Raw genomic sequence first — 25,956 nt, 5'->3', positions numbered from 1 at the left:
AGGAATAGAAGGAACATACCTCAACATAATAAAAGCTATCTATGACAAACCCACAGCAAACATTATCCTCAATGGTGAAAAATTGAAAGCATTTCCCCTAAAGTCAGGAACAAGACAAGGGTGTCCACTTTCACCGCTACTATTCAACATAGTTCTGGAAGTTTTGGCCACAGCAATCAGAGCAGAAAAAGAAATAAAAGGAATCCAAATTGGAAAAGAAGAAGTAAACTGTCACTGTTTGCAGATGACATGATCCTCTACATGGAAAACCCTAAAGACTCCACCAGAAAATTACTAGAGCTCATCAGTGAATATAGTAAAGTTGCAGGATATAAAATCAACACACAGAAATCCCTTGCATTCCTATACACGAATAATGAGAAAGTAGAAAAGAAATTAAGGAAACAATTCCATTCACCATTGCAACGAAAAGAATAAAATACTTAGGAATATATCTACCTAAAGAAACTAAAGACCTATATATAGAAAACTATAAAACACTGATGAAAGAAATCAAAGAGGACACTAATAGATGGAGAAATATACCATGTTCATGGATTGGAAGAATCAATATAGTGAAAATGAGTATACTACCCAAAGCAATTTACAAATTCAATGCAATCCCTATCAAGCTACCAGCCACATTTTTCACAGAACTAGAACAAATAATTTCAAGATTTGTATGGAAATACAAAAACCTCGAATAGCCAAAGCAATCTTGAGAAAGAAGAATGGAACTGGAGGAATCAACTTGCCTGACTTCAGGCTCTACTACAAAGCCACAGTCATCAAGACAGTATGGTACTGGCACAAAGACAGACATATAGATCAATGGAACAAAATAGAAAGCCCAGAGATAAATCCACACACATATGGACACCTTATCTTTGACAAAGGAGGCAAGAATATACAATGGAGTAAAGACAATCTCTTTAACAAGTGGTGCTGGAAAAACTGGGCAACCACTTGTAAAAGAATGAAACTAGATCACTTTCTAACACCGCACACAAAAATAAACTCAAAATGGATTAAAGATCTAAGTGTAAGATCAGAAACTATAAAACTCCTAGAGGAGAACATAGGCAAAACACTCTCAGACATAAATCACAGCAGGATCCTCTATGATCCACCTCCCAGAATTCTGGAAATAAAAGCAAAAATAAACAAATGGGATCTAATTAAAATTAAAAGCTTCTGCACAACAAAGGAAAATATAAGCAAGGTGAAAAGACAGCCTTCTGAATGGGAGAAAATAATAGCAAATGAAGCAACTGACAAACAACTAATCTCAAAAATATACAAGCAACTTATGCAGCTCAATTCCAGAAAAATAAACGACCCAATCAAAAAATGGGCCAAAGAACTAAAGAGACATTTCTCCAAAGAAGACATACGGATGGCTAACAAACACATGAAAAGATGCTCAACATCACTCATTATTAGAGAAATGCAAATCAAAACCACAATGAGATACCACTTCACACCAGTCAGAATGGCTGCAATCCAAAAATCTGCAAGCAATAAATGCTGGCGAGGGTGTGGAGAAAAGGGAACCCTCCTACACTGTTGGTGGGAATGCAAACTAGTACAGCCACTATGGAGAACAGTGTGGAGATTCCTTAAAAATTGCAAATAGAACTACCTTATGACCCAGCAATCCCACTTCTGGGCATACACACCGAGAAACCAGAATTGAAAGAGACACATGTACCCCAATGTTCATCGCAGCACTGTTTATAATAGCCAGGACATGGAAACAACCTAGATGTCCATCAGCAGATGAATGGATAAGAAAGCTGTGGTACATATACACAATGGAGTATTACTCAGCAGTTAAAAAGAATTCATTTGAATCAGTTCTGATGAGATGGATGAAACTGGAGCCGATTATACAGAGTGAAGTAAGCCAGAAAGAAAAACACCAATACAGTATACTAACACATATATATGGAATTTAGGAAGATGGCAATGACGACCCTGTATGCAAGACAGGGAAAGAGACACAGATGTGTATAACGGACTTTTGGACTCAGAGGGAGAGGGAGAGGGTGGGATGATTTGGGAGAATGACATTCTAACATGTATACTATCAAGTGAATTGAATCGCCAGTCTATGTCTGACGCAGGATGCAGCATGCTTGGGGCTGGTGCATGGGGATGACCCAGAAAGATGTTATGGGGAGGGAGGTGGGAGGGGGGTTCATGTTTGGGAATGCATGTAAGAATTAAAGATTTTAAAATTTAAAAAATAAAAAACTAAAATTAAAAAAAAAAATAAACCCAAAAAAAAAATAAAATAAAAAAAAAAAAAAGAAGTGGCTCAATAAATTAAGTAACATAATCGGTAAACAAATGACATAAGGAGATTTTCATGAGAAATTACGTTTTGAATGAGATGAACACCTCACATTATCGTACATATGATTTCCTTTCCAAAAGTACTTATACATAATGTATTATGATATAATACATATTATGTCATTTTTATGGTCACATCTCTACACCTTCTTCAAGCATCTTCTTAAATGTCACTTTCTCAGTAAGATCTTCATTGTCCATTCTATTGTGCAACCCCAGTTCCTAGCGATGCTCTCATCTCCCCTCCCTGCTTGCTTTTTCTCCATAGTATCTCTTACCATGTAACACATTTTACTTGTTCATTTTTTCTTCTCCTTAGAATGAAATTAGGATTTATGTCTGTTTTGTTCAATTCTCTATTCCCAAGATTTTGGAACAGTGCCTGGCACACAGGAGATTCATAATGATGAGCAAATGAGCAAATAAATTAATCAATTCAGTCATTCTAAGGAAGAGGGAGTATATATTATTATTATGTACTTAGATTTTAAAGGAGGTGGAAGAGGCATAAAAGAGGTGTTTTTTTTTTTTTTTATGACTTGGTCTAAATGTGACGAATGAGGCAAGTTTTATACCTTTTCTGGAAAGACAATTTAGAAATTAATCACTTCTGAATGATTTTTTAAAAATTAAAACTGCTACAGGAAGATCTGGTAGCAGACTTCCTAGTCTAAGCAGAGAGCTGATACAGCAGTTACACTATTATCATATAACCTGGGGAGCCCAAACTCCGTGACCACAGTGCATCTCAGAAAATATAAATAAAATATCATAAATTGACCTGGAATGGCTGTAATAAAAGAAAGATTTCATATGTTCTACATTTCCAAATATTTACAACCTACATTATTTATTAAATCTGAACACAAGTAACCAATAGGAAAAACTTACTCAGCTGCAGTAAAAATGTGGGTGGAATTAACACATATGGCATTGATAGGACTCTCATGGCCTTTCATCTCTCCAACAGGCACAAAGGTGTCTATGTTCCAGAGTTTCAAAATGCCCCCTCTGCAGCCACTGAGCAAAACTGGGTGGCCTGGTACCACTGCCAGGGCACAGACCCAATCCTTATGTGCATTTGGAACTTGCTGAGAGAAAAAAGAAAAATTAGCAGCTTAAGGGAAGCCTTTCAAACTGACATTTTTGCACCAAAATAAGTTACCAAAGTTTTTATTGACAAATTCAAATTTTGGAACACTGAATTGGTCTGGAAACCATAAAAATTATTTTCTATTAAGTAACTCTTAGAGATTTAAACAGATAATCTGTAATTTGCTCCTCAATTTAATTCTCTAGTTATCATCAGTGTCATCAGTATTAAAGGCCTACAATGTTAAAAACTCTATAGAATCTAAAACACATGGCAAGTATACTGAAATTTTCAAACACCACTTCCTCTTCAAAGGAGTAAATATCTCACCTTTCTAGAAAACGTATCTCACACAACAAGTTTGAAAACTACACGTGGTATATAGAATATAAGGATTGTCTCCTAAAATTGCTGCCTTAAATTTTGCAAGAGAACATAGAGGCCTAAAGCTTTTCGAAGAAGGCTGGAGCTAACCCACATGTTTCACAATGTGTAAACAATACTTATGGGCTTTCCTGGTGGCTCAGTGGTAAAGAATCCACATGCCAATCCAGGAGACTCAGGTTTGATTCTTGGGTTAGAGAGACCCTCTGGAGAAGGAAATGGCAACCCACTCCAGTATTCCTGCCTGGGATATTCCATGAACAGAGGAGCCTGGCAGGCTACAGTCCACAGGGTCGCAAAGGAGTCAGACACAACTTAGCGACTAAACAACAACAAACAATAGTTATAAGCTCAGACTATATGACCACATTTTATGCACATATATATTCATATATATAATATAAAAGACATCCTAGAATGTATATCTATAAAAGAAAAGCTTTTGAGTGCAATGTATGTGCCTGTTGCCAGTTTTTTCTATTAACATTCATGCTACTTGTTCATTTTTTTTTTCATCTGATTGTAAGCAGGAAAGTGTGAGCAACTGCAATACATACATACACACTCATACATTTATAAGAAAAAGCCTGAAATTGAGAACAAGTCTTCTGGGAATTAGGAAAAGCTACTGATATTTGATTATACTGAAAAAACACTTCAACCCAACTATCATTCTATAGGAAATGAGAGAACCACCATTCTTGGATGTATGAAAATGAGATGAAGAATCATTTAGACTGCTTTGTCCTTAGCAAAACTTGGTACTCTGTGGAATATGTGTGAAAGTATTGAAGCATTAGTTGTTCAGTCATGTCCAACTCTTTGCAATCCCATGGAAAGTAGCCCACCAGGCTTCTCTGTCCATGGAATTCTCCAGGCCAAGAATACTAGTGTGGGTTGCCATTCCCTTCTCCAGGGGATCTTCACAACCCAGGGATCAAACTTGGATCTCCTGCATTGAAGGCAGATTCTCTACCATCTGAGCCACCAGGGAAGCCCTTGGAATATGTGTACATAAAAACAAAACAAAATGAGAAACTGACTTCTTCACTTCAGGCCTGTATTTAGTAAACACATGCACAGGGCATGGAGGCCTGGCGTGCTGCGATTCATGGGGTCGCGAAGTCAGACACGACTGAGCGACTGAACTGAACTGAACTGAACTGATGCACAGGGCAATCCCAGAGCTTCCAATTCTTATCAGAGTCTATTCTTCTCTTATCTACGAGATATCACTAAAGGTCTAATGTTGCCCTTTTCATAATTACTAACTCCGTTAGGTGATAATGAAACACTTTTTAAGAGAAAGCCCTGATTGATACCATCCCTAAATGCTGAAAATCTACATAGAGACTCTTTGTGTTTTTATTAGAATACTGATGACTTTGAAGTACCCACTCCATCTCATGAAAAGGTTTTGAATTACCTGTAGAAGATCTTTTTGAGCTAAATCCCATTTCTTGATTCCATTATCTCTGGACCCACTAAATAGGTTATCCCCATGTATGGTTAATGCTTCAATGCCATCATAATGAGGGGGCTCAAAATTGTGGGTGGGACTCACAGTTCCAAGGGCCCCTTCAGTTACATCAAACATCTAAATAAAAGCAAAATGAAAGTAGTCATCCTATTTAACTTACAAATAAGCACCTTAGGTATTCATTCATAGAAACATGTACACATGTATATTAACCAAATGTGACTTGTTATAAATATTTTACTAACAAAAATGACTTGCTTTGAGTGACTCAGGATGAACCTGAGCCCTAATTTTCACATGTCACATGCTTACATGTTTGTAACCTCTTAAGAAAGACAACCAATTTTTTCATGTGTAAGTGCACAAATGATATGTTAAACAATAAAAAGGTTACATATAACAATCCAGTTGAAACTCAGATAAATGATATGATTGTTATTTAAACACAGTCAGGCAGCTCTGCAATCTTGGTGGTCATCACAAATTCTCCAAAGCTGCTATGCGATTTCACTCTGCTCAGTTGCCCTCATTTCTCTTAACTACTGAACTTGTGAGTTTTTAAAAAGCCTAGTATAACCAAAAATAGACTTTCTGGACCATCCCTTCCCCTCACAGTTACAAAAGTTTCCTTTTATTCTCAAGCATTCTCTTATCCTTCCCTTCTTTTCAAGATACTAAAGTGTACTTACTTTCTCTCAAGGTACACATCTTTGATCTGATCTGATTCTTTTTTGATCTGATTCACCAATTACTACTACTTCACTCTTCACACTTTCCCTCTCCACTAAGCCCATTTTCTAACCATATAAACATGCTCAAGTCTACCAATACAAAACCCTCTTGCATTAACCATTCCATTTTCAAGTCATTAACCCACTTCTCATCGTAACAAAACTTTCTAAAAGAAGATTACTTACAGTCTTTCTGTCTCTTTTTATTACTATATTCTCTTTTTGTTTCTGTTGGTCCTTACAGGATTCCCCAAGGCTGAGTCATATCAATCTCTCTCCTTTGGCCATATCAACTACTCCTTAAACATCTGCTTCTATTTGAATGGCTCTGAAACATATGTGTCTAGTCATAACTTATCATGGACTTTGTACTTGCCTTTCAAATGGCATACTGGCTTACATGAAGAGGTCCTCTATTAGTATTTCAAATTTAACATCGCCAGAATCAAACTTTTCATCTGTCCTCATCTTATCTGCTACTGGCATAAAACAAACATGAAGACCATAATACGCTCAGTATAAAAGATGGGGGATCGTGACGATGAGCTTTAAGCATTAGTTGGATGACTGAGGTAAAAAACGTCTTTAAAATCCCTCCCAACCTATCCTCTATGAAAAAGTGAGAATACATTTTTAAATAAGATAACAAAATCAGGAACTGAGTGAGGAAAAGATCAGGAAGAAAAAGTAAAGTCTAGAAATGAGAAAAAAGGACTGATTAAGAGAAAAGCATCCTAGGTACATCTGAATACTTCAAACTTATCATTTAATAGGAGAATATAATTCAACAGCTTTATTATACACACTTTGATGTAATGATCCTTGGAGCCAGTGATGATTAGATCTTGTCCATTAGAAATCCGATCTACAGTAAGACACATAACAGGGCCTAGATGTCCTGTTAACTTTCCTGTGGACTGAAACCTTTAAAAAGAAAGAAAAATAATTTTGTTTAAAAATATTTCTTAGTATGCTGAGGCTAAGTCTCAACAAAAATAACAGTCTTTGCTAAAACTGTTCTTTTTTGATTTAACTCCACCTCTATGCAACTATCCTCAAATTAAGAGTCAAAAAATAGCCAAACTAATTGATTCTCTGATGGAAGTTTAGGAATCCTAAATAAGTTATTCCAAAGTGACTGATGTCATTCAGATAGTAAAAAAAAAAAAAAGCATCAAAAGTCCAAAAACTTGCTTAGGGTTAATTTTAACTCCAACCTAAGTCCAGATAAACCTTAATCTGTTAAATGTCTCAACATGTTATAGACATATGATTGATTTATTAGCATCAATTTTAAATTTGACTAAAACAACTATGTCACTGATATAATTAGAAAATAACAATTTGAAGAAAGTAAGATTATTTTATTACACACACATATAGTATCATATATATACATATATGTATATACATATATATATGCACACGTACATCATAAGTACACATGTATTACACATATAGTATACATATAGTATACAGAAAGTATACATATAGTATACATATAGTATACAGAAAATATAGTCCATTTCATCAGTTATTACAAAGGTATTAAAATGGCCAGGAATATATATGACTGGTAGAAAAGTGTGATGTCCGTTGTCAGGAGGTGGCAATGAACCTTTGTTTCATAATCCTACCTCAAATCAAGCTGCTGTAATACAGAGATATATCTGGCTTCTAGAATATTACTATTTCTTGTAACTCTTTTTTATAGTTAATTTGTTGAGATGAATCTGTACTTAATTATGTTGCTGAAAGCAAGCAAGTTTCAAAGGATCTAACTTTTCAGCAGATAAGAAAGTGTAGAAATTTTTAGAAGCTGGAATCTTTTCTGCCTCATGTCATGATGCTGAGTATCTTCTTCCATGGTACTCTGAATACAAGTCAAGTTTAATATCTTTAAGAATAAACCTGGTTCTCATCACATTCCAAATTTTCTTAAACAAGCACTGTTTTCAATTTTCTATTTTTTATCTCTAAAACGGTAGTCATGACTATGTTTCTTCTTTCTCATTTATTTATCTATAAATTATGCTTATTATACTTTTTCAGCCAACCATTAAAATATTACAAGTAATAAATAGTTACCCTCAAAATTTCTAAAATAAATTTCCCTTTGATTTACCACTGACAAAGTGAAGTGAAAGTGAAGTCGCTCAATCGTGTCCGACTCTTTGCGACCCCATGGACTGTAGCCTATCAGTCTCCTCCGTCCATGGGATTTTCCAGGCAAGAGTGCTGGAGTGGATTGCCATTTCCTTCTCCAGGGGATCTTCCCGACCCAGGAATCGAACCCAGGTCTCCCGCATTGCAGGCAGATGCTTTACCACCTGAGCCACCAGGGAAGCCCACTGACAAAACCCTTCTTAATGGGATTATTACCTGAATTACCAACTTTACTCAGAATCTTGTAATTGCCTATTTAGTGGCCTTTATTATCCATTACAAGATGAGTTCTAAGAAGGCGGACATCAAATTTGTCTTGTGCAATCTATATCTCCAGTATCTACCGTAGCGTTGGTATAATACCTGCCACAGTTGATGCTGAATAAATATTTGTTAACTAATAAATAAATATTCCCTTGTTGCCAACATTTTAATAACTAGAAAAGAATCTAAAATAAACACTCAAATGAAGGATGAAAGCTCCTACTTCATGGCAAATAAAAATCAAATCAAAGATGTAATGCATGGTATTCTTTTTACTCACTTCATCTTCTTAATACTTCATCATATATACATATATAATTTTATATTCATAAAAATCCTGTGAAGATTTATGATCAAACTTTTAAGGTTTATAAATTGAAAATTTTGAAATATAAGATATATAAGTGATGTTACAAAAAAATAATTCTTTCAAAGTTACTGATGTAACTAGCATGAGAATCTTGTTCTCTTCTTAGTAAACAATACAACTTATTGACAAATATTAATAAAGTCTATTTTGTTTTTTTCCCCCAGCAATGGAGATTAAAAGAAAGAAAAATGTTGAGTGTGCTAATGAGGACAGAGAAGACATTTAGGGATGCTGAATCAAACAGAAAAATCTAGGATTTTATATCAACTTCTGGGGTTATATAAATTAGATTGCACCAGCACTAATATCAATGTGTGAAAATTGCATTTGCCATATACAGGAAATACATTTTCTTTAAAACTCTACCTTTTAAGATCCCACATTCTGACAGCATTTCCAGAGGCTGCATAGAGGAAAGTCCCAGTTGGGTTTAACGAAATTTGATTGATCTGGTTTTCCCCAGAAGGAATAGCAACTGTTCGGCTAGTACTTGCAGAACAAGCATCTCCAAGAGTAACCTGACCTGAAGACCTTAACAGAGACGAAACAAAGTAAGTCACAATTCTGGACAAGAGTTAGTCATAGAATTCCTTAAATGCCCAGGAAACGGACTGTAGGCAACATCCGTGTTCTTCACTGTATGCACTACATCTAGCATAGCACTTCACATGCACGTAGGTGGCACTAATAAATGAAAGTGCCACCTTTGTGCCACCTTTCATTTATCTTCATTGACAGATAAGTGAAAAAAAAAATGAATGAAGAAAATAAGATGACATGGCTTAAAACTCTTACTTTGCAAGTTATAACACTAGGAATTTGGGGCTATATTAGTCACTGTGTCATGCTCAGTCATGTTCGACTCTTTGCTACCCTATGGACGGTAGCCCGCCAGGTTCCTCTGTCCATAGAATTTTCCAGGCAAGAATACTGGAGTGGGTTGCCATTTCTTACTCCAGGGGATCTTCCCAACCCAGGGACTGAACCCACGTCTCCTGCATCTCCTGCACCGAAAGACAGACTCTTTATCACAAAGCTACCTGGGTATCCAGGCTCTGGGCTCTACTAGAGATGACTTAAACATGATTCAGAAAAGACTAGATGACAAAGATAACAAAACTCAACAAATGATGTGTGAATGTGCTCAGTTGCTCAGTTATGTCCAACTCTTTGTGACCCCACGGACTGTAGCCCACCAGGCTCAACAAATGATACAGTGCCACAAAGTTAATTCATTTCCCTGCAGCTTGCAGAAGTCCACTGAGGAACAAACCAATATTTCTTTCATATATAAGATATGACCTTTTGAATAAGAGTTTTTGTATACTTTAACCCAATCATATATGGACTGTTCACTATGTGGAAAAGACTTAAACATGATTTATTTCCTCAGCTAAATTCTAAATAGCAAATATATTTTTCAATTTTGAATCATTTTATTAGCTAACTTCTAAAAAATCAAGTTAAAATTAACATTTTCCAATGATTTTAATGAGTCAACTGGATTGGTAAATTTCTAAGATAGTGTTTTTTCCTATAAAATTTCCCTCAAGAGACCTGTATTTAGCATAGTAAATACTTAGTAGTCTCAACATATAAAATAGCATTTAAGTGTTAATAATCTTCACTCTACAAATTAGTAAAAATTAACCATCCTTAAGCTCCTTTCTCTTATTTAAACCAATAGAATTCACCTTTTATTTAAAATTTTAATTATGTGAAATAGTTCATTAATCTTATGGGAAAAAGAATCATTTGCTGTACGTTTTAAAGACATATATAATAAACAGATGCAGAAAATAAACTCATTTTCCAATTGTCCAATCTACAATTATGAAACACAGGCTAACATCAAATCAGTGTGTCTTAAGAAAAACACTCCTCAATTATTTAATTATTTAATAGATGTTAAGGGAACTTTGCAAGTACTTCCTAATGGTCTATAATGGTGATTTCAGCCATTTTCCAAGGAGTGGCATTCATTTGAAACAAGTAATGCAAATCATTTTACTACATCAAGTAATAATGAAAATTCAACTCCTTAGTTTTGGGGAGGAAGGAAATATGAAATGTGTATTGAGTCACAGATTAAATATGACTTCTCCTTTTCTGTTTAATATTAAACTATTATATTTTATTTTCTCAATATTTTTTCACCTTATGTTATATACATTCTTATTGTAAGCATTTTAATATTCTTTGCAAGTTGGCAGGTATAAATAAACAAAAATGCATATATAGACCTATCTTTTCTTATATTTTATAAACAAGAACTATTTGCCCCTTATGGTATTTGTCTCTAAGTTACTTACGTCAGCGTTCGAACACACTTTGCTGAATCTCTGATATCCCACACCTTAATATAAGATGTTGACACAGTGAAGACCAAACTGGTATAATTACAATATTTTACAGATACTACATTGTTGGGATGACCTCCCAGTGACATTATCTCCTGCCCAGTCACCAGATTCCATACTTTACAAGTACGATCTAAAAGCAAATAAAAAAGAGGAAATATTGTCAATAAGAACTAAAATAGATTCTCTCAGCAATAACAATTTCTCTCCTATGAGAAAAAATGAGATAAGAAAATGGTAATTATTTAATTAACTTGCAATAGCATCCCAACTCTATCCTTGATACTTTGCAGCAGGTTCAAAGGCAAAGTAGGTATAAGGATTAGATGAAAGCTAGGATATCTGGTGTATGTATCAAGTGGTATTAAAGAATAATTATACAAAATTTTTTAATAGACATATTGATAGTCTTATTTCAAATTGTCCCTGAGTTTAAAATGGCCATTCCAAATCAGCCTCTTCAAAATATTTTGTTTTGATACTCTCTTCCCTTCTCATAACACTCCACATGCAGAACTACATACACATTTCTTTTCCAGAGATCACTAATTGACTTCATTAACACAATCATACACATGATCATTAAACTATTCTGTTCAAGACTTTGCCTTTCTGACATAAGTATCTAATTATCCTGGAGAAATAAATTTAATTTGAGTTATTGGAAAATTATACTTTAACAGAGCAATTTTTTTTTTAAATTGGGGAATTGCTTGCTATTATTTACAAGTGCTGACAAGATTTTTCCCTTTATCTTGTAATATCCTTAAGTGCTAAAAGGCTTTAACTAGCTTCCCAAATTCCTGCACATGTTTCCTTCTCATCTTTCCAGCCTCATTATCCACTACTACTACATATATTCTACTTTTCAAGCCAACTGGATTTAGTTTCCAAAACCATCTACCTCCATGTCTCTGCTTACACTGCTCTCTAATCTTGGTTGCCAATTTTTATTTGCCAATATCCAAACAATCCCAGTAAGGTTCACCCTAAGTGCCTCCTCATCAAAGCCTTCCTTCACAGTTTAGCATAATCTCTTTCTCTTCTGAAACCCCAAATATTTAGGTATAACTCTTTAAATCATTTATAGTTAATTTCTAGTTGCCTGCAAGTGCAGGTTTGGTGATGTGCTGACCTAGGTTTCTAATCCTGGCTCTTCCACTTATTAGCTAAGCTTTTCTGGAAAAATCATTTAATTCCTGGAATTTTCAGCTTCTTGATCTGTAAAATGAGGATGCAACATTGGCGTTGTTGTGAGAATTAAATGAGGTAAAATTTACACAGTGGCTAGTATAGTTTCAGACACTTATTAAGTGCTCAAGAAATGGTGGTTGCTACCCATTTTATTCTTTTACCACACTGTACATTGTAATGGCCTTTTATGGATTTTTATACAGCCTGCGTTACTAAGCTCAGGGCTTTGCATGCATTAGGTGCTCAATTACCAAATCGAGATGTATTCCTTCACCATTCTATTCACATAAAATCAACAGAGATTTTACTTTCTTCTCAACTATGTAATGATTTTATATTTTATATAATTCAGCAGTTGAACAATATCATCTTTCAGATTCTTATGAGTCTTAAGCAGCTTGAAATTTTTCAAAACCTGTTAAATGTAATCATTAAAAAGATCTGCTAAATAATCACATGACACAACGATTAGCACCTTTTGATCCAGTGAAAAGAAGATCATCAGTAGAATCCACACAGAGCACAGCTTTTGTATGCCCTTCAGCTATATGAACACACTGAAGTGGAGAAGTTCTGATTCCTTTTGAAGCTGGAAACGGGTTGATTATGCCCCTGAGGTGGGGGAAAAATAAGATTTTTTTCAGTAGCTATATCATGAAACTATTTTTTATTTCTCTGACTTTAAGAAGTTGTTCTAAATAATTGGTACTATATAAAAACCAGAGTCAGACACGACTGAGCAACTAAACTGAACTGAAAAACCAGATTGCTCCTTGTCTTTTTTTAAAGCAAAGGGACAAAGTGTGAAATTATAATAGTAGTGATGAAGTACATCAACTATTTAGGAATCTTCTAGCAGCTGTATTCTGCAAAGAGCGAAGTCAACAATACCTTTGAATTTTCTCACTAACAATTTTATCCCTTCAAAGTTTAGTGAAGTAATATTGGGAGCTATTCAAATATAGTAAATTATGAAAAAGAAGATGTATTAATGATGGAAAATTGGAAGATGTAACTATCACACTGGAATTCTATGTCAAAAAAAGACATTTTAAGGACGGTATAATACATACTACCTAAAATACTAAGAAAGCAGATTTCAAACAAATTTGAAGAAATACAAAAATGATTGCATAAATTGAAATCTAAAGGGACAATGGCTCAAAAATTAAAAAAAGCTTTTAAAATTCTAACAATCTCAAAGAAGATTTTTTAAAAAAGCATAAGATATTAAAAGAATAGTGATGCTCTTTGGAGCTTTCTCCTGTTTAACATTTTTTGAATTTCTGCTTTATGCCAGTGGACTATGAACTGTGGAAATGTAAAGTTTATCCAAACACTGTCCCTATCTTAAAGGAGTTTAAGACAGAATCTGAATTGAAATAATTGTATTGGAAAGACTAAAAATGAGAGTGAATTAAGGAAAAAAATATATATATATAAGTTAGACATATCTTTGCTCAGAGCAGGAAGAAAAGTTATGCTGAAATATGTCCATTTTATGGGCTTCCCAGGAGGCATCAGCAGTAAAGAACCTGCCAATTCAGGATATATGAGAGATACGAGTTCAATCCTTGGGTCAGGAAGATCTCTGGAGGAGGGCATGACAACCCCCTCCAGTATTCTTGCCTGGATAATCCCACGGACAGAGAAGCCTGGAAAGCTACAGTCCATAAGGTCACAAAGAGTCAGACACGACTGAAGTGACTTAGCACACATGCACGTGTGTCCATTATGTAAGACAGATGGCCTAATATTAGAACAGATTCAGAGATAAAGCTGTCTGTATCCACATTCTTGATGAATGAGAACAACTTTTAAGATGCCAGGGACAGAAATAATTCAGAAGAAATGTGAGCCCAACATAAGTTAGAACTGACAATGGACATTCAATGAGTTCAAGTATTTCTATTTTTAAATTATTATATCACAAGATTTTGAAAGTATATACCATTGTGGAGGCAAAAATCATTGTTGGTATGCTAAGAGAATCAGTAAAAGGGAGAAAATATGTAGATCCAATATTCCAGAAAGGAGAAAAAAAAAAAGTGGATTTCAGAAATTACAGATGGGTAAAACTTGTTGAGTTTCATAGAGGGAACCGTCAGTTCATGGGAAATAGATGGGGAAACAGTGGAAACAGTGTCAGACTTTATTTTGGGGGGCTCCAAAATCACTGCAGATGGTGACTACAGCCATGAAATTAAAAGATGCTTACTCCTTGGAAGGAAAGTTATGACCAACCTAGATAGCATATTCAAAAGCAGAAACATTACTTTGCTGACTAAGGTCCACCTAGTCAAGGCTATGGTTTTTCCTGTGGTCATGTATGGATGTGAGAGTTGCACTGTGAAGAAGGCTGAGCACCGAAGAATTGATGCTTTTGAACTGTGGTGTTGGAGAAGACTCTTGAGAGTCCCTTGGACTACAAGGAGATCCAACCAGTCCATTCTGAAGGAGATCAGCCCTGGGATTTCTTTGGAACGAATGATGCTAAAGCTGAAACTCCAGTACTTTGGCCACCTGATGCCAAGAGTTGACTCATTGGAAAAGACTCTAATGCTGGGAGGGATTGGGGGCAGGAGAAGGGGACGACAGAGGATGAGATGGCTGGATGGCATCACTGACTCGATGGATGTGAATCTGAGTGAACTCCGGGAGTTGGTGATGGACAGAGAGGCCTGGCGTGCTGCGATTCATGGGGTTGCAAAGAGTCGGACATGACTGAGCGACTGAACTGAACTGAACTGAACTGACTATTAAATACATAATTACAAAAACTACAAACACCTAACTGCTCATGAGTAAGCGATAGCATCTCATGAGGAGTTTTTTTTTTTTAATTAATAGGCAGCAAACTAGGGTAATGTCATATTCATAATGTATATCGACTCCAATAAAGTCCATACAAAAAGCTTTTCAAGTGATATCCCTACATTCATGGTGGGTGAGTTTGAAATTGTTGTAGTAAGGTAGTTCCATCAGTGGCGGTAAAATTACCCCTAGAATCAATGTTCCTCTCAATCTGGAAAAAGGTCTTCAATATCTAGTCAGTCTTTCCACTGAACTGAAGACAGATATGGCATGCTTTCTAAATTGACATATTAACGAGCTATAATGTCTACAAAATTATTCCCAAAATCTGTTTAAGTATGTACTTAGCACTAAAACATTCACTGGATAAAATTTAAACATGAAATTTAAGTTGAAGATAGAACAGAATGCTCCAAGTAGGAAAGGGGCTTAATTAGATTTTAAAAGCTAAAGAAATTTGTTTATTGAATATAAGATTAACGGATCAACAATGTATGATTCCTCTAACACTATTTTCAGTAACTTCTGAAATATAAGTAAATATTTCAGGAGAAAGAAATCAATAGAACTACTATACTCTGCCAAGGCTACATCTAGAATGAAGTGGAATTCTAGAGGCCACATTTTAAAAAGAGCTTTGAAAACCTGGAAATTTTCCAAAACAGTAGAAACAAGAAGGATCTGCAGACTATACCACATTAGAAACAGATTAAATTTATTGAGCTGATAAAAGAACTTTCATTGGAGAGACCATACAAAAGTACTAAATATTTAAAGAACTGTCATATGCATGCAGAAAAGATGTACTGGATTAATGCTAGTATAGCTCAAGAGGGTTGATGACAGACCAATGAACAAACTATTTAAAGAGCTAATAAATTAGGTTCAGGATTAAGAAATATTTATTTTTAGGATTTAGGTTATAATGATTTCAAAAAGTAAAGGGAGTTTCTCAGCAGAAATAAGACCAGGAACATGGATGGATCACATAGATCATCCATCACATGGATGAATAACTACAAAATCCAAAGCATTATTTGTATATACACATTAATTTGAGATCCTTGAAATTAATGCTCAGTAATTTGTGGGTTATCTAGAAATTTAACAGATTGAAATAGAAATGGTAGCAAAACCTCCTCCAAAGTCTAAAATTGGATTTTGAAATCCTATTATGTGGAGTTTATAGTTATGACCTGAAGCCATCAAATTTTAACTGTTGCTTCAGATGTTGAAAAGTTATGATCTAATGCATAGTCTATTACTATAATACTTACTTCCAAAACACTACATATATATGTATGTATATTTTAACAAGCTGATTATAAATAAAAGAATTCATTTTAACACTCTTAGAGCTGCTTTGATCTGTGCAAATGCAGACTAAATGACACAAATCATCCTAAGAAAAAAGTTAAAACAGTATCCTTGGTTATTTAACACTATGTCTCCAAAGATTTCCTTCCTTAAAATTACTATCTTTATCCTAAGAATCTGCTAATGTTCCCTTGATGACATAACATTCAACTCAATTCTGCCATATGAAAGGTTGTAAAATTACAAAGGTAAGTATCTACTTTCAATAACGTATGTATGGCATGCCTTAGAGACCAGGATGTCTCTTTTTCATTCTTATGTATTTTATTTATTCAGACTTCTGAAGAAAATAATTTCAACATTAAATATAATATTATATTCATTAGATACTGAAAAATACTCTCAAATATTCAGAATATTGGGGTTAATTTTTATAGCCTTAACCTGATACAAAAGATAATATTAATAGAAAAAAATATAGTAATTGGAAACATAAGTCAAAGGTATTTATTAAAAACCTATTTACATTATGAAATATATAACTCAACTTTAATATTGCAAACTTATACAACAGATCTGATGTCAAAGGGAAAAAAATGCTTTTTGGTCCATGAAAAACCAGTAAAGTCTTGTAATACTGTGAATGATATTGATTTCCTCTCCCTTCCCCTGCCTACCTTCTGGAGGATCTACTGATGATCAGGAAAATGGTCATGAAACATGGGAAAGTAGTGCAAAGAGAAAGAAGGAGACAATTGATTAGTAAGGACAGGAAATGAAAGGAAAAAAAGAGAAGTTAAGGGTCCAAAAAATCCATAACATGAAAAAATGCAACATTATTTTAAAAACAGCATCTAAAATGCTTAAAATATTATGTTTTAAAAATTCTTTACTTTCTATATTTTATGTACCACAGTATACTTTTTTCCCCTGGCATACCTTTTGTTTTAAAATCACAGAGCTTGCCATAAAATTTTATTTAAAATCAATAAATCAACATGAAAAAATACCTTATTCACTTCCTACAGTTTGGGGTGGAAAAAATGTCTGATGAAGAGCAAACCTTGACATTAATTTTCATAAAACTTCATTTCTTTTAAATAAAAGTTTTAGATTATAGACAGAATATGAATGGCACAAGTTTTTATACTATTATATTAAAAAAGCTTGCCATTACCTTGAAAGCTATGACTTCATAAAAGTATATTAAAATTAATGTTTAAAAATATTAGTGCATTTTTATGGCTTACAAGTTATGAGTGCAACAAAAATGAGACTTGTTTAAAGTTTCTTGGAGGGCATTTTAGAACATCAATGAAATGCCAGAACGTAGGAAAGATAGAAAGTACCTGTGTACCTCCGACAGAGAGGAATCACTTTCATCAGACCTACAGTGAAAGAGTTAGAATTATGAGGAAAAAGAAAACAGATGTCAACAGGTAGACACTGAGACTGAACGGATTCAGTACTATGAATAACAGAAATACAGCAAACATTTCCTTTATAGTGCATTCCTTTTCTATCTGCGCAGAATGTCAGCAAATTCATTGATAGCCAAATAAGTTAAAATTTTGTGCTTATGTTTTCTTCCAAAATTTTTTTTGGTGGGGACTTTCTATTACTGATCCACAGAACCTAATCTACTCTCACTTTCTAAAATACAGGCCCTGAAAAGGAACAGCATCAAGCTAGTGAAATACATCACCTCAAGACTCTAATTTGACTAGTACTAGAAACCTTTTCTGTCTCAATAGTCATTAATGAATTTTATTCCTCTTGATAATTACTTTATATTTAGACTCTTCATGTGGAAGTTGCACAAATACATCATATGTATATATGGAAAGCAAATCATTCAAAATTTAATAACCTTGGATTTTAATTCATCTCAAAAACATGGAGTTCTTCTGACTAGGCAGTCCCTTAGTAATAGTTAGGAGGTTTTACTGGAATTTAAAAATAGATGAGCTACTCTTGTCAGCCTTAACCTGAAACCTCCAGGACTGACAATAAGTCTAGTTACTATGAAAATCTATTTAGCTTGTATTATTATATAATATCTTGGGTTGACCACCAAGTTGATTTGGGCTTTCCCATAACGTCTTATGAAAAATCCCCAAACAAACTTTTTGGTCATTCTAATACTTGGGAAGAATGATGATAAAGTGATTACATAATACTGCATAGTATGTAATCAGAAACAATGTGTAGGACCTAATTCTATCTGGTAAAATATGCTAGTCTCAAAAAGGAGCCCAAAGAAAGTGATTCAAAAGTTAGGTGAGATTTTTGAAAGTGTAGTCAGTTATTCTAAATTTTACTTTATAGAGATGACAACAGAGTCAAATGATTGGTAGCTCATAAACAATTTCAGAAAATATGGAACTATGATTAGATTGTAAAGATTATCAAAAGACTGACACAAAAATTTTATGACTTTGAATGCAAGGGAGAGTAATTCTTCATATTGCTTGTGAAAATGGACTTCCTAAAGACATTCTTAATGTTCTACTCTTTCTCAATTAAATAAGAGATAGGATTTAACAATAACAATGTTCTCTTTTAAATATTTTTTTAAAAAACCAGCTAGATCATTTTAAAGGACATGGCTGTATCTACTGCTAAAACTATATTAAAATCTAATAAAAATGTATCCATAAATTAAGTAGATTAAACAATCTTTCAAAATGATGATGTGCTTACACATAGAGCCATTTAGCATGACCTAAACACGCCAGATGGATCTTAAACAATACCTTATAAATTTCAGAAACTGATATATACAGGGAGATTATACCATAAAAGACAAAGAACTGGTGTGGGATACTGAATATCTAGTATGTATATTATCCACAATGTTATCATTCAAACTCAAAGCAGAGAAGTCAGTTAATAAATACCTTACGGCAACACTGTTAGTAGGAAATTCTTGCAAAAGAGATTCTGGCTCAATGTGGGGATATTTTTTCACTTTAAATTTAATGAAAATTATATTTTCCATCCCTCTCCAACTTCTCTTCCCCAACAACCCAGAGTTCTATGTTCTCCACCCGCCAAAGTACTCTTTTACCCATACACTTATGACAATGGTTTTAGAAGATGATACATGCACCAAAAGTAAAATAATTTGTCTCTTTTCAGTGCAGGCTATCTGGATTAGAGGCTTTTATGGACTCAATAAAGCTGAAGAATCCCAAGAAATTTAAACTTCAAGTGATCTCAAAGATTTTCAATTCTAATTTACTTGTTAAAAAAAAAAAAAAAAAGCAAGACAAATGTGGAAGTACAGCAATGCAAATCAATAGCAGGGAATAATGTTCAGCAGGAAAATAAATTTCTCTAATTTTGTCTGTATGGTTCATTTTCCATTAGAAAAATACATGAAATATGGGAAGAGTTTACAAGTCAGACTCCATCTCCAACATAGAGAGAGGCTAAATGTTTTTTTGCAGACTGTATTGAAAGGTTCAGAATATTATAACAAATAATTGGGGCTCTTTTACTTAATGACTTACTTATCCTGCTGAACTGATGTGTTTCCCTGAGAAACAGTAAGACGATTAAAAACATTCAGCTCATTACGGGGCCGGCTTGGTGGGGAAGGAGGAGGTGAAAGACTAGCCTCTGAGGTTCCAGAATCTGAGCTACAAGAAAAAAAGAACATTACATAGGTGGCTTTAATTGGCTTTAATTTGTTAGAAATGTTATAAGAAACATGCTTTTATTTTTTAAAAAAGCTTTTCATTATAGAATTCCTTCCTTTCATCCTCTCTTCCTTCTCCAAACAATTTCATTGAAATTTTTTTCCACTGAATGTTGTCGCATTGGCCACATGATGGCACTAAATAAAATGTCTGCTAAAATCTGAAGTCAGTATAAATACAGCAAACCAAATTTAAAATTATACTATTTGAGAGTTGAGACCAAGTTGTTCACTTTACAGTTGGGGAAACAGACCCTGAGAGTTTAAGAAGAATTTGTCTATTCAGCTGATATATTCATTTATTTTTAAATTACATACTTGTCCTATCCCCTACCTCCTGCTTATAATTACGACATTCAATTCAGTAGAAACAGGTAAATTTCATCTCTAAATACAGGAAGAAGGTTAATTCGAAGAGTAATTTCCATGATCTTCAAGTCAGCTAAACCAGTGGCCAAAGTAGAGAGTGTACATGTTGGTACAAGGGAGAAGGAAGGTATAAGATCATCTTTGCAGGTACAGAAAATATATGAAAGCTTCTTTTTATAATTATTTTTATGTTAAAGAAATTTGCTTTACCAGTACTTAACTCTAGATTAGCATTGATATTCCTACTCAAGACATATGTCAGGGATCTACCTGCCATATGTAGCTCCTGAGGTGGCCTAAGGGAGCTCTCACTATGCCATAGAGTAGAAAGGTGACAGTGGTTCTAACCCATTTAAAACTTTCTGTCTGTTGTGTTACTGTGATTTACAAATATCCAAGTAAGTGGATCATCAGATTATACTCTGTACTGTTAAGTAAGCTAACCCTTACGAAACATACAAATAGCTATTAAAATAGTTTAACAAAAAAAACTGAGGATAGTTATCAATTTAAACATAAAAGAACAGAAATAAAATGGCACAATGGCACATATCTTCTAATACTAGATTTTTGTTAATCACTTTAAAGAGGTGAAATCAATGCCAGTTTTATCAAATAACAGTCAAAATTAATTTCAAACTTTTCTATAAGACCAAGTCACAATCCCAGAGTAAGCCTGAAAATAATTTCACCATTGTCCCTTAGCATCTAAGGGCAACAGACATTTCACATAATCTAGTAGATAAAGAGCGTGAATAGCTTACTGCTTATGTTCCTTTGCCTTTGATTTTTCTGCTTTCTCATATGCCTTTCTCCTTGTTATAGGGGAAGGCTCTGGTAGCTTTTTCTCTGACATGGATGACTGCCTGGAACTAAGAGAGAAGAAGACTCTTCAACTGTCTAATTTTAAATACATATACATAATTTTGGCAGATATTCAATTTTTAATAGATTAACACCTGGAATTTGAGAAAGATTATTTGGAAATGAAACAGAACTAGGATAGGAAAATATCACAAATTTTTAATTAATGGGATCTTGACAATTGTATATTTTAATTTTTAAATTGGTAATCTTGTCAAATATACATGACCATTATCTTTGAATGTAAACATCAATGCTATATTGCCAAATAGCTAAAATAATATTTTTCACTTTAAATACAAGTGTTTAAAAACATATGTGTATAAGTTTACTTAGAATTGCTTCAGTTGAGGGAAAATTGTCTTTACAGTTTTGCAAGAACAAAAATATTAGAATATCAGAGTATGAGAAACAATGAGATTCAATGAATTAATATTTACACACTCACAAAAGAATACTACAGGTAATCACAAAGAACCCACAATTATTTTAGTTAACTAGTATTTAAGCATTGGTTATATAAATTTTAGTACTAAAAATACCATTGTTTTATTATAGACTTTAAATGTTGAGTAGTGGCTATGTAATTAATAATTTAAGACTATGATTTCTGTGCATAGTGGTAACGAATTTTAATTGAAAAAATGAACTTTTGCTATCTTTGACTAGTTATATTAGTAAGAAAAGAAAAAAAAAAAAACCACTAAGGAATTAGCAAGTGGGATCCCTAGAATGGGCTTACAATGATTCCTATTTGAGAATGAAAACTAAATATAATTAAACTTTATGTGCCTGACTGTTTTAATTAGAGGAAAACATATTTTAGAAGTTCTGCATTATTTGAATCATAAGGCCTACTTGAGTAAATCATTTTACTTCATGCAATGGAAGTCATGTACTAATGAGTTATAAGAGTCACTGTACCAAGCAAATGACCAACTGTTAAATTTGTACAGAACTATACAAGCATCTTAATTTATGAAAACTTGATAATAAATCATGTGAAGAGACAGTGTCTAAAAGATATTTTCTACAACCTGTCATGAATGATACATTTTTAAAATGGGGGGGGCGGGGGAGGGGGGAAGGCAACAAGGAGGTATTACCTGCATTCTGGAATCCAGGTCATAGATTTAGTCTTGAAGTTCCAAAAGTCTCTATTCATCTGATAGACTAAATGCTGAACACATAGGAGTCTCTAAAATCTGTTCTCAGCTCTATATCACTACCTTCACCAAAAGCATTTTTTCTACTGTTATCAAAAAAGCACTGAAGCCATAAGCTATACTGGTTAGCAATCTCTAGTAGCAAATCCAATTATTAATTACATAAGTCACCTCAAGCACATGCAGGATAGCTCTGTCATCATTAATTTTGGAACTAAAGGTAGCAGATGGGCTTATTGAATGGAAGACAATGAAAATATCGGATGAAGAAAGTTATGGGAAACAGATATTCAGGTTGGGGTGGGAAGTTTGTTATATTTTATATTTACAGAGTCATACAGTGTATACCACTTTTTGGCAATATTTCTCAATGCAGTGATGCGCTCATCCAATATATCATTTGCAAGATCATATTTGAGAATTAGTTTGAAATAAGGCATTAAAAATCTTTACCAAGTGAACGATTGATATAATTTTAATATAACTAAGAAAAGACATATATACAAACACATGCCGGCCTATGTAGGGAAATCTTTGTTCTCAAGATAATTATGAAAAATTTCTAAATAAGATTTATTTTGAAAGGAATGTTTTTTGTTAAGATTATCATAGAGGAGAGAGGAAACAGTCCCTCCTTCACATCTTTAATAACACAGTATTTACACTTTGTGTGTACACTCATCCCAGACATACAATGTACTTCAAGGCAAAGAATTAGGAAGCTGCAAAATGTATTGTTTTTAACTGGTATTTGTACTTTTCTTCAACAGTTTCAGCCAAGGTTTATTATCTTGATCAGGCTCTTAGAACTAGGGTTTAACACAATTAAGAGCAAATTTAAAAGTCTTTTAAAGCTTCTGTTTATATAGTACTTTTATAGTTATAACTTTAATTTAGGTGTTTCTAAATAAATTTTGCCTGTAATTTATAGCTCAGCCTTTATAAAATTATAATCTTTAAGAAAGACTCTAAAAGTTAAATATCAGACAAACAATTCAACAAAGAACATCTCATTTAAATTATTTTGAATGTGCAAAAATTAGGGGATACAATACCTAACAGAAATTACTTGGAAAACTAGAGATCTTATTTATATAAGTTTTTAAAAATAGAAATAAGAAATTAGTAACATGCATAATATATATATATATATATATTTTTTTTTTAAAGAAAAGGCAAAAGAAAGGAAGTTAGTGTAGCTGGACCAGACTTACATGCTGCCTATCTTAGAAGGGAAGCCAGATGGGGGAGGGAGCTCTTTTTCCCTAGCAGAAGTACTTGGCTCTGTATTCATTCCAATCTCTTGCCCTTCTGCAACAGGTGTAAGAGGGCCAGGCAAGGAGGCATCTCCTGTACTAGTGTCTGAAGCTAGTTCACTGCTATCTGCATACAGCAATTCCATTTGAGTGGTGGTTCTCCTTCGGGCCTAGTCAGAGAAGGGAAGGAAAAGCAATCATATGCAAACTTCTGCAGAGAAGATGATTAGGCAATAGAGATTTAATATTAGTTTGAAATAGGTAAAACATTCAGCGTGTCTTTCTTAGCAAGTGTGTCGAACACAATATGTAAGATAGTGACAAGCCAGAGATACAGCCAGCTGAGAACTTTAGAGGTCATAATAATAGCTAATGTTTGTATTATACTTATTGTATGCCAGAAATTCTAAATAATTTACTATATTAGTATATACTATTATTATCCCAATTCACAACATGAGAGAATTAAAGCACAGGATAGCTCAGTCCAAAGTCAAACAGCTAGTAAATGGCAAAGTCAGATTCAAAACCACAGTCTGCCTCAATATTATTATGTTATCCTGATACTAATGGCCAGCTTTCTCGTTATATCATTTTAGGAAAAAAAAAAAAAGAAGGAATAAAGAAATTAAACCAAAAGATAGTTGCACTGGCATTCAACTAAATTCTGTTCTTTCCCAGGCTTAGATGACTTATTTAATATACATTTTAATATATATTATATAATATATAAATTTATTAATATAAATTTAAATTTTACATATCAATTTTTACATCTGTTTCTCTATTTTTATGACCCTGCTCCCCTGATGCCCTAACTGGCTGTTTAATCTCCCTGATGGATATCCAACACCAGCCCATATCAGTTTTTGGCATCATGGTAAGGCAGGTGAAGGTTATTTTATTTAAGCACTCCCTTCCATACTCCTAAAAAAAACAAAGAGACTACCTTGTTGTTAATACTTAGAGCTGGCTATTATCACTAATATATTAAAAGATAATCAAAGTGTTTACCAGATCATAAACCTCTAAATGGTATACACCCTGTTTTATTCAACTTTATATGGCTTGCATTTAATGTAGTGCTGGTACAAGTCTATTTAAGATATATAATCAATTTCATTTCTTTAATGAGTGAAAAATGAACAATATTCAATCCTTTTAGGCATCTATGGGCTTCCCTAGTGGCTCAGACAGTAAAGAATCTGCCTGCAATGCAGGAGACCGGGGTTTGATCCCTAGGTCAGGAAGATCCTCTGGAGAAGGAAATGGCTACTCACTCCAGTGTTCTTGCCTGGAGAATTTCATGGACAGAGAAGCCTGGAAGGCTACAGTCCATGGGGTCACAAAGAGTCAGACATGACTGAGTGACTAACACTAGGCATCCATGCAGTACAAAAGGAGTGATAGATATTACTAGAAAACTTGGAAAAAGGAAGCCTTATAGGCCAGCTTTTCACTGTATCAGTTTTCCCTATTGCCAACTGAATCATTTTCATGGGAATTCCTAATCACAGTGGTTTTTTTAAGGAGATAACCTTCAGGTTACCACTTCACATCTCTCTCTGGATTTCACAGGGCCTGAAAGACCAAGTTACCTTAAGAGATTCTCTCCTTCACGTTAAGACTCAATCCAAACTATATTAGAATGTTTTCTTTGAGATTGGGTAATTTCTGGTCATTTAGAATAATCAAACTCAAACCACATGGCACCAAACTGGTAGTTCAAGGACCATATATAAAGCCTGGAGATGTTTTTCAATTGGCTAGCTCAGTATTTTAAAGAGAAGGAAATTCTCCATTAAAATCTATATTTAAAGCTACTCTTTAAAGAGTTAAGGATCTGGTAGTCTTAGGGCCATATTCCATGACGGCAAAAATAAGCATTAGTTAGTGATGCCTATTTGCTTTAGATGGGCCATGTCCACCTCAGGTAATCATAATGATTCCTGTTAATTATCTTATATCTAGCCAAATTATTTATCTATATTACCTGGCTAACCACTGCAGGCCTTATATCCATCCTGTGCATTAGTACAGTACTATTCTTTCAGGTCTTGATTTCAT

At 33.9% G+C, this 25,956-nt stretch overlaps 1 protein-coding gene across 42 annotated transcripts in view; it reads right to left on the bottom strand.

Annotated features, from left to right (window-relative positions):
- KIF21A (kinesin family member 21A) overlaps nucleotides 1-25,956 on the bottom strand; it is a 189,222-nt gene that overhangs the window by 10,424 nt on the left and 152,842 nt on the right. For 4 of the 42 annotated variants that reach the window (XM_042246879.2, XM_042246882.2, XM_042246885.2 and 1 more), the window contains 11 exons: nucleotides 23,848-24,059; nucleotides 21,368-21,475; nucleotides 20,047-20,175; nucleotides 17,881-17,919; nucleotides 17,209-17,223; nucleotides 12,876-13,012; nucleotides 11,159-11,339; nucleotides 9,213-9,377; nucleotides 6,853-6,970; nucleotides 5,262-5,432; nucleotides 3,250-3,449 (listed from right to left, as the gene is read on the bottom strand). In XM_042246879.2, the coding sequence (XP_042102813.1) occupies nucleotides 3,250-3,449; nucleotides 5,262-5,432; nucleotides 6,853-6,970; nucleotides 9,213-9,377; nucleotides 11,159-11,339; nucleotides 12,876-13,012; nucleotides 17,209-17,223; nucleotides 17,881-17,919; nucleotides 20,047-20,175; nucleotides 21,368-21,475; nucleotides 23,848-24,059 (1,475 nt within the window). The remainder of the gene's footprint in view (nucleotides 1-3,249; nucleotides 3,450-5,261; nucleotides 5,433-6,852; nucleotides 6,971-9,212; nucleotides 9,378-11,158; nucleotides 11,340-12,875; nucleotides 13,013-17,208; nucleotides 17,224-17,880; nucleotides 17,920-20,046; nucleotides 20,176-21,367; nucleotides 21,476-23,847; nucleotides 24,060-25,956) is intronic. The other 38 variants (XM_042246881.2, XM_042246884.2, XM_060412758.1 and 35 more) reach the window with 16 other exon arrangements.

This window comes from Ovis aries, chromosome 3 (genome assembly GCF_016772045.2).
Source record: "Ovis aries strain OAR_USU_Benz2616 breed Rambouillet chromosome 3, ARS-UI_Ramb_v3.0, whole genome shotgun sequence".
Taxonomy (NCBI): Eukaryota; Metazoa; Chordata; class Mammalia; order Artiodactyla; family Bovidae; genus Ovis; species Ovis aries.
The sequence above is the reverse complement of the archived record's forward strand: the minus strand, read 5'-3'. Positions and strand labels throughout refer to the sequence as shown.